This window comes from Silurus meridionalis, chromosome 17 (assembly GCF_014805685.1).
Source record: "Silurus meridionalis isolate SWU-2019-XX chromosome 17, ASM1480568v1, whole genome shotgun sequence".
Lineage (NCBI taxonomy): Eukaryota > Metazoa > Chordata > Actinopteri > Siluriformes > Siluridae > Silurus > Silurus meridionalis.
In genome coordinates this window covers 4,002,632-4,013,100 of record NC_060900.1, presented here as the reverse complement: position 1 = coordinate 4,013,100, position 10,469 = coordinate 4,002,632, and the positions used below count along the sequence as shown (strand labels likewise).

The 10,469-nt window shown below is 37.9% G+C and overlaps 1 protein-coding gene across 1 annotated transcript in view; it reads left to right on the top strand.

The window, feature by feature from the left end:
* Window positions 1-10,469, top strand: part of LOC124399455 (phosphatidylethanolamine-binding protein 4) — a 109,820-nt gene that overhangs the window by 42,508 nt on the left and 56,843 nt on the right. Inside the window, exon 4 of the mRNA XM_046870356.1 lies at window positions 2,482-2,580. Within this exon, the coding sequence (XP_046726312.1) occupies window positions 2,482-2,580 (99 nt within the window). The remainder of the gene's footprint in view (window positions 1-2,481; window positions 2,581-10,469) is intronic.

Sequence of the window (10,469 nt, the reverse complement as noted above, 5' to 3'; positions counted from 1 at the left end):
CATAGAAACCAGATGTCTAATTTATTTACATTTTACATTTATGGCACTTGGCAGACAACCTTATCCAGTGCAACTTACATTTTTTATCATATTTATACAACTGAGCAGCTATGGGGTTAAGGGCCTTGCTCAGGGGCCCAGGAGTGGAAGCTAGGTGTGGCTGGGATTAAAACTCATGCCCTTTAGATCCAAGTCCAATGCCTTGATCACTAAGCTACCACCTCCCCTAGTTTACATTAAGTGTGCTAATGTTTTGTGAAGACATTTGAATTTGCTCATTTTGTGTACCTGAAGTATATACTGGCCCAGCTGGTGTCACAGAGAGAGAAAGGGAGAGAGAAAGTGAAAAAAGAAAGAAAGAAAGAAAGCGAGAGAGAGAGAGAGAAAGGAAGAGAGATCTCTCAACCCCCCACAAACACACTTCTCTTTTACATTTGTGTCCTCCATCTGTCTAAATGCACATTAATTATACACACATGTACATGTTGCTCTCCAGGGAATATGACATGCATGAAGGGATCTCTTTACACCTTGATTAAGTTCATATAGTACATCTGTCGTCGCTGAAGAATCGTATCATAAATATATGGCTTTTATTACTGTAAGTCTTATTATATCTCTTATGCACTAAATATATATATATATATGGTACAGTGATATTTGGCGTTTGTCTCTAAGGCAACAGGTTTGAGAACAGTGCACACACATACATGCACTCAAGGTTTTCCCGCCGGCAGCGACAGCATGTGGAGGAGGCACTATTGTTGCTGTGTGTTTGGGTATTACCTGCGGGCGCTATCGCTAAAACTTAACAACATCATCCGATTATTAGGCTTAGGCTTGTTTCGCTTCATCGCTTTGTGTCAGGTGAGCAGAGGATTTGGCCCCTGGAGGCGATAGGTGGGGGAGCGGGGGATTTTCGATTTCCACGTATTAGCGGCTTTAATTTGTGCGATTATGAGTCATCGTAAGTAGTCGACGGGTTGTTTAGCATATTTTTTTAGATTTTTTTTTTTTACTCAAAAAACGGTTTGCCGAGCCTCACGCTTAGGAGGAACATTCTTTTTGTGTTGTCTTTATCACGAAGAAAACGTGACGTGGGGTTTGGTGAAGCTGTAAGCTTTTCTAGGCATTTCAATACAGGATTTTTTTTATTTTGGATTGTTTTTTATATCTACATAGAAAATGTGTTCAAGATAAAAAATATTAATTAATTATTCAGATTTCTTTTACAATATCCTGCTAGAAAGGTTGTAGGTGGGAAGTGGGAATTCATTAGTAAAGGCTTTGGGTTACCGTTCGGAAGGTTGGGGGTTCAAGCCTTAATATCTCCAAGTTGCCAATGTTGGGCCCCTGAGCAAGGCCCTTAGCTGTCTATACTCTCGGGGTGCTGTATTATGGCTGACACCAGGTTTCTGCTGTAGCATCGCTGGGATATGGGAAGAAAGAATTCCATTGTGTTGTGATGTACATGTGATTAATAAAATGCCACTTTATTTTTCACCTGGTTTTTAAAGGTCCACAAAAAGGGACTGGGATCGATTTCAGGTACTAAATCATCTACATAGACATTTTCCGATATACCAATAAATCCTCCTACTTCCCGAGCTTCTTCTTTTGCTTATAACAGCAAACAGCTCGACAGTTGTCTGTACACGTTATATGTGCGTGCGTTTGTCTCTTAGCCGTGAGGAGGGGCTGCGGTGGCACGATGACCGGCGTGATTGACAGCCCCGTTTGCCGCAGAGAGGCGTATAATAATAACGCCATCATATGGTCTGGCAGATTTTGGGCTCCGCACCAGAGATGACAAATGTGCTCACGCAATAATTCAATCTGCTCCCACAATTCTCCAACTTTTACGGCGACACGCGAAAGCCGAGCAGTTTTGGAGCAATTAAGACGGTCAGTCGCAGTCGTCGCCGTATAGCGGCCCGAAATGTCTGCCAGGTTGTTTACGGGGAAAGTGTTGTTGCAAAAGACAGAACGCAGGAAAGGAAGAGGAAATAACAAAAAAAACAACAACTCAGACAGATTGAGATGCAGCGAACGTGCGAGGAGTGGAAGATGGCCTGAAAATATCAGCAGCTAATTAGGGCATTTTTTTTTTTGCTTCTTTCCATACATCACACATTTTCCGATGAGGCTGGAAGCTGTGTTTGAGCTGTTGGTCTTGTTGCTGCATTCGGCTTAGCTGATGTTGTTTTATCGATATCAAACTTCCCGGCGATCTTAATACACTTTTTTTTAAATCGGTATTATTGTGCTTTGCTTCACTCGGTTTTAAAAGCGAGGCTGTAGCCAGCAAAATGCAAATGAAATTCAGTCACGTAATTAGTCGGTTCTGTAACAGGTGGTCGATTGACTTTCTTAGAAGTACAGGAAGACTGGATGATCCAAACGTCATTTTTCATTATCATATTACTATCCTTTTTTTTTTTTTATTTTCAAAACACTTTCTCTCTCTTGCTCTTTTTGCAGGAAATAAAATATACATTGATAATGGTGGACCCTGATGCCCCCAGCCATGCTAACCCCACTCGAGCCCACTGGAGGCACTGGCTGCTGACTGATATACAGGTAAGTGAGAGGAAAAATGCTCCCTATAGGGATCTTTCATCGCAGCACATACTGTAGTCCATGCACAAACATTTAATAATAAAGCGCCCGGATGGGGGTGAGGTAAAAAGGTATGTTTTTTGGTTCATTTGTGTCTTTGTATGCTGTAAAATGCCATTTTACATTCACGGGAAACTTAAAAGTCCCCTTGTGAACAAAGCAAGCATCAAGAAAAGGTTTTGCAAAGAGTTTAAGAACTTGAGCCCTGACCTCAACCTCCTCATCCGTCTTCAGTGCCTGAATGAACACAAATCCCCGCATCCATGCTTCGGAATCTAGCGTGAAAAAAGACCCATTTTGGAACTGAACATCCACGAAGCATATATGATATATGAGACCGCTGGTTGTCCACAAACGTTTGACCCTAGAGTGTGTATTAGGCCCGTTTAAAGTCCTGGGGGCTTCCATTCCTTTTACTTCACCTTTTTTTTTGTCACATTTTGACTGTTCGATCTGCTATTGCTGAAAACGAGATACTTTTACCGCTGCCCAAGCATGTCTGTAACTTTTTTATCCAAAATACAACCGCTACTAATTACGCAAACAAATACAAAAATAAAGCGTTTAATATTTTTGCATCAGCACAATTGGGCTGAAGGTTTTTACACTTATTTTTCTTTCGCTCATTACATCAACCTATCCTTCATCCTCTTTTATTTTAGGTTTTTAAAATATACTGAGAGTGAAGAGATTATTATGGGGAAGGTCATTCTCGAAAATATTCTTTGTAGAAAAAAAAAAAAGAACAATTCGAGGACTTTTGTAATTATGTTGTTTGTTTCTCACGGAAAAAAAACCCCTAGGATTTTTACTACTCGATTTTACTACACCATGATACCAGGAGGGATCTTTTTTAGGCCTTGTTTATCATAATATTAATCAAAATATATGATCATCCTTCTCCATATCCCCTCTGTCCTCTACATCTGCCTCTTTCAAACCAACCAACTGCATGTCTTCCCTCACCACATCCATAAACATTCAGCTCAGCCTTCCTCTATTCCTCCGTTCTCAAAATTCCTCTACATGCACATAAAACTTTCTTTCGGCTTCTCTCATTAGGGGTCGCCACAGCGGATCATTCGCATGTTTAAATTGGCACATGTTTTTACGCTGGATGCCCTTCCTAATGCAACCCTCCTCATTTATCCGGGCTTGGGACCGGCACTAAGAGTGGCTGGGGTTGGTTCCCTGACCGGGGATCGAACCCGGGCTGCAGCGGTGAGAGCGCCGCATCCTAACCACTAGACCACCATGGACCCCACCGCTACATGCACATGAACCATCTAAATCTCACCTTGTCTTGAAAAAGTCCTTCCTGCACGGCCAATGGAATACATTTATTTCTATTATATCTGAATAGAATTGTTCGTTGCAGTTCTTTTTGAAATTGTGAAATAAGGAGTCGGTATCGATCAGACGTCTCGCTCAAACCGCTTATACGCTTCTAACGAACTTTAAAGTCTCTCTTTAATAAATAAATAAAAAAATACAATCCTTACACTGATTATAAAAAAAGACAAAGCTAAAGCATGGATTTGGCACACAGAGTCCTGGACATAATGTGTAAAGGAAAAGGTGTCAAAAACACTTCGTTGGGCAAACAATTCCTGGATCGTGTCGACTGTATCTGCACCTTCCATGTGCTTCACACTTGTGCTGCGTTTCCGATGCGTTGCATAATGACTGAATAAAAATATCACGTTAGTCATCAGGAGACGGAGAGCCAGATTCGGCAGCGGGGACACGGGTGTTTCAGCTAGAACGAAACTTTCCAAATACTCAGCATTCCGGTTGATTTTCATTCTTTCTTTTTCTCCTTCTTGCCTTATCTTTCTTTTTTTTTCTTCGGAGGGCCCCGAAGGCAACACCGTGTTCGCAGAAGCACCGGGTGTCATCTCTCGTATCCTTAAAACTGACACATATCACTTTCACGGGGCGAAGAAACTGAAGAAGCTGAAGTCTGAGCAATGTTTGCTCGCGTAGTGCTTTAATATTTATTATGATAAGTGTCCGTGACAGACGGGTGGGCGAGCATTTCTTCTGCATGACAGCAACAACTGCACGTCAGTTCTCTCGAGCTCGAGCACTGGGGAAGAGTGGTGCGAGTGAACGAGCGAGCGGGCGAGACAGCACAAGATGAGTGTGAGGCCCAGATGGCCTTGTACAACTCATTAGTACCCTTTCCTCTTACAGTTGAAAGGGAAAAAAATCAACGTCAGAGTGGCTTCATTTGAGATTTATGAATTACTACTAGTGTGTTTGTTACCTGTGTGGGTGATCAGGCTCAGATATTGTATTGTAATTTATGGTATGTCATGGAAAAAAAAAGGCCAAGAGATTAGCGTTTTCTGCACAGACTTGCCGTGTACACCGCTAAGAATTATTAGAGCAGCCTTCTTTATTTATCTCAGTAAACCACGAGCCAAACGAGCCAATCTGGAACGATTAAGATTCTGCGTAGGTGTACTGAACTCTCTGATAGGAAGTGACACCATCGGAAGCCTCGTCCCCTTATTCATTTCATATCTCGCCTCGCTTGCATTCCTCAGTTGAAAAGATGTGCACCTTTCTCATTTTCTGTCAGGCTATATGGAGAACATTTGCAGTATATATATATATATATATATATATATATATATATATATATATATATATATATATATATATATATATACTGCAAATTTTTTTGATAGATAGTTCAATATATATTCAAGATTGTTGCATATATTATATATTTATCATAGATAGATAGATAGATAGATAGATAGATAGATAGATAGATAGATAGATAGATAGATAGATAGATAGATAGATAGATAGATGTATTTGCATATGATTATATATTCATTATTAATAATTCATATAGTATTACATATTATATAGTTAATATGAATGAATAAAAAAAGGAAAGAAAGAATATATATATATTTGATAGATAGATAGATAGATAGATAGATAGATAGATAGATAGATAGATAGATAGATAGATAGATAGATAGATAGATAGATAGATAGATAGGATAGATAGATAGATAGATGTATTTGCATATGATTATATATTCATTATTAATAATTCATATAGTATTACATATTATATAGTTCATAATAATTAATTTTAGTTCCATAAAAAAAGTTTCAAAGTAATGTTTTTTTTTTATTTGCTGAAATAAAAAAAAAAGAAAAGAAAAAGGTCTATATAGATAGACACACGCATATAGTCATATAGTAAACATGAATTAATTTCAGTTTCCAAATAGTCCAATTTATTCATTTATTTTTATTTTTGCTAAAATGAAAAAAAAAAAAGGTCCACAATAAAGTTGAACACTTTCTTATTAATTGCTGTAGCTGACTTTTTCCACCAGAATAGATGGAAAGAATGAAAACTTTTCTTCGCTGTGAACTTTTCTAACTTCTAATGCTTTTAGCATCTACGTCTTTCCTAAAACACATGAGTGGCAGCTTGTTATCTCCCCATATTCCTCATGTCTAATATAGCGTCAACCTTAGACATGTGAATTGTCAAAGGACTATATGGGAAATGTACCTCTACCATCACCACCCACCTCACTGGGACTCGGTAGCGCTCCTATTTAGGCTTGGCAGGTGCTGGGAGGGTTGGTAGGGTTGCGTCCTCTTGTGCCAGTCAGCAGAAAAACGCATTTGAACAAATGATATTTTAGCATTTCTTTTACTCCTGCACTGACTATATACGTTTAGAAGAAATACAAACATTAAACAATTGGATTTAGCAATCAGGTTTTATGCTTTCAGATATAAAAGGAAGCACAAAAATAACTTTTTTATTTATAATTTTTCTTTTTTTATCCTAATAATAAATGAGGAACTGAAACACAGTTATGTACTCGGTTGTAGATGTTATGATGTTTAACTATTCGTAAAGTTCTCCATCGGTGCTGAAGTACTAAAACACACACACACACACACACACACACACACACACACACACACACACACACACACACACACACACACATATACATTGTTTCTGTCAATTCTTAAGGTCAATTCTTAAAATAGAAACATAGTATCGAGGTACAGAAATATCACAGCGACTGGTAAAAAAAAAAAAGCATTAATAGACAGCAGGAATAATATAATATGATATTCCCAGGATCGCTGATAGTGTTGGTGTAGTAACGGACTTTCAGCAATACTTTGGTTAACAATCAATAATAATTACAGAATGTAAATCAAAACAAAAGGAAGTCAATGGAAAGGATTAGCAAAAGGCTATATTTCATTGTTTTAATTGTAGGGCTGACGCTTGAATTTACTTTTTGTTTATTTTCCCGAAACCTTTCACTCAATTTCTGCTCAGAATTAATGACACTGGTTAACTTTCTGTGTTATACAGTAGGTATGAACATTACATGCATGTAGCTTGTCTCTTTTTCTCACACACATACAAACACACACACACGCACACAAACACAGATGAGTCTCCTCCCCGTCTGGCCAGGAGACACGCCGTGAATAAACAAATGTATTTCAGGTGCTCAGACAGACAACCTCTCAATACCCTGTCAGTGTGTGGGCGGTGGCATGCGGCCTGTCCGCTCGCCGATTGGCCAGCAGGCAGCGCCGGATCCGTGATGAGCAGCCGGGGTTGGTCAGAGGTTTAATGAGGCAGGTGGGAGGTGAGTAATTGCTACAGTGCCTTCTTCGGACTTCGCTTAAGCTATAATAACGTCCCGTGTGAATGTGTGGAATTAGGTGTCCTGGAATACTCTGGGGCTTCAGGTGCCACACAAATGAACGCTTCCCCTCTCACTCATATACTCCCTATTTAGAAGTCTGCCCTGTAATTCCTTTTTTTAGAAATTAAATTACAACTATGATTTGACTCGCTACGCCCCCGTGCAGGCGCGACGTAATGTCAGCCGCGTATTGCACCGGGATAACGAAACGTATTGTTTTTCATGTTGCCCGGCGATATAGTCAGGGAGCAACCACACTTACATGTCACGACCTTCGGATTGCTGTACAAGACATATTATATCATTTCTTAACATTGTATTTACACTCAGGATCGTCAACAAGACGCGGAAATTATTGTTTTGTCAGATTATTAAAAAGTAATTGTAGCATGCAAAATATAACATGCATTTTAACTTAATATAGTAAAAACACGTGTGTGTATTATGCTGTATGGTAACATCTGTACTCATATATTCTAAAAGCATTCTGAAACGGCTAAAAAACTATTTAGACTTGTATATACTGTATCATTGTTGTGACACAATACAATTTTACATCGTACAAAATTGTACATACATTTTTTTTAAATATGTACCAGATTTTTTTTTTTTTATGTTCAAGTCTTGTTTACATTATTTTAAAACAATTGACATAATAATTCCTTTCTTTTTTTTGTTCCATCACTTAAGGCATGAAATAAAAGGATCACCTTTTACCAGTTTTTTACTGTTTTACCAGTGAAATCAAACTATCATGACATCATCATCATAATATTGTGTATGGTGTAAATTTCCTTCATATATCGTGATATTCTCGAATGTGTTTAATAAATTTCCTCACCCCTACAACCTACTATATATGTACTACTGTATATACACTGACGATACTGTTACCAGCAGTCTAAAAAAATACCTGAAAATCATACATGAGCATGTAAAATGTACTCCATTACAAGTACAAAGTCACTGATTCCAATATATAAACTTGAGTAAAAGTCTTAGAGTATCTGTTCTAAACAGTACTTGAGTATTTGACTCGTATTGAACGTAAATTTAAAGTTGCACTAGTCCTCAACATTAAGACACATGTTAGTGAAAAGTCAAAAAACTGTATTTTTCCCTAAAATACAAATCAAATTGTCTCAACACTGCATTAACCAAAATCAGCATGTTAGAATGTCATCAGTATCAGTGTCCATATAAGAACCATTAGTATTTAATGGACAAATAAAATGAAAAGTAAATAATTTTAGATGAAGTATAAAACCAAATATTCAGAGCTGACTGTGATTTCAGTCTCAACCATATTTTTTATTAAACTTGAAAAAACTATTCTTTTGGGAATTAATTCAAGCTGTAAAAAAGTGCATCTATTGAATTATAAATGGAGTTGAGTGGAGAGTAAAAGATCCTCGCTACAGTGTCGCTGTGTTTACTGTTTTGGACAGTTACTGTGTCTTCTGTCTCCTTGTCTCATGTTTTCTTTTTGTTTTGCACTAAATGTTGTGGTTTCTAGTTCAGGTACTTTTGTGTTCCTGTGGTGAATTGATGTTGTCTGATGATGTAGCACCTTGGAAATGTTTCATTTCACTGTGTACTGCACTGCATATGGTTAAAATGACAATTAAGCCTATTCGACTTGACTTGAACAGAGAGAGTAGGCAAAAAAAGTGACTACAGTACAGTAACAATGTCAGATAATATTTTCACGGACCGGCCTTTAAGGTGTGGCGGATAAATACGACTAAATAAAATGATATGACCGGCATAAAAAACTGATATTTTCTCAATATAATAAATGTGAATCCACTGTGTTGTTTTTTGTTCATTTTGCTCGCTTGGGGGTTTGAGTTTAGCGGTAATGTATTATGTGTTAGCGGCCGGAGCAGCCCATTTAAGAAGGTAGCGGATGGAGGTAAGACTTTGTGACCGAGGCATCATGACATGCATCAAGAGTGAGTCATAGACAGATGTGGAGGAGAGAATCCGGTCATTTTCCAAAATAAAACATCGTTCAGAATCAGATAATAAATAAAATGAAAATAATGTAAGTTATGTATTCTTTCTGTGTGGCCCGGTACCAATTGACCCACGGACCGGTGCTGGGGACCACCACTGTTTCTTACTCATTTTGTGGTGAAGATTTAAAATCAATTATATGCATCTTATATTTTGTATATACATATATCCTATGCAATACATGCACCAGACGGAACTAGACTTTTTTTTTTGGAGAATTTCTTCTCCCAGACACATTATAATGTTTACAGGTCACCAACTCAATACATCTCAATATGCTATCAAGCTTCTTATATTTTATTTTAGACTTGGTTGAAACCCATGCATCCAGACGGCTCAGTTGATCCCCAAGAAAACCATCATAATGGTATGACAGAATTTCGGTGTATCTGAAATTACAAGAACAATTGACAGACAAAAAAAAATAATGTGGACGAGTCAGCGTTTGAGAAGAACGCCTAAAATCTGTCTTTTGTTTCAGCTGACAAAATCCTCCTCGAACTTACATCCCGACCAATTATATAACGTTTTTTTATTTTTTTTACTTTATAGCTTGAGGAAATTGTGCTCAGCTTAGTTAACGATAGAAGCGTACATGAACTCCGACACTATGAATAGATTCGAGGAGAGTTGTCAAGCTGTGGTAATAATCGAACTGTAAAAAAAAAGGGTCTTAAATCCATAAGGGATTGAAACTCCCCCTTAGGAAATGTACAACATGCACTAAATGTTAAAGAACTTTATGTTGAACTGTAAGCATTACATTAAAAAAAAAAAAAAAGTTCTAACTACAGTCCATTTATTTAAAAATTCGACGCAGGCTAAACCTCACGTTTCTGTTTCAGCGACGAAAACCAGAGGGCCGATGTTCCCTTTTGTTTGAATTTGTAGCCGGTGTTAAGTTGTGAGCACGCGAAGAAAACGCAGAGGTGTCGTTTGTATGTTTTCGCTTCCTTTCTGCCAAACGCCGTTGTCGTCGTGCTCGTTTTAAACGTGTAATAATAGAGATATTTTCGGCTTTTTTTTTTTTTTTTTTAAATATGACCTTGCCAGGATTTTTTTAAGTCACTAAAAAAGGTGGTGACTAAATGCCATTACTGGTTCACA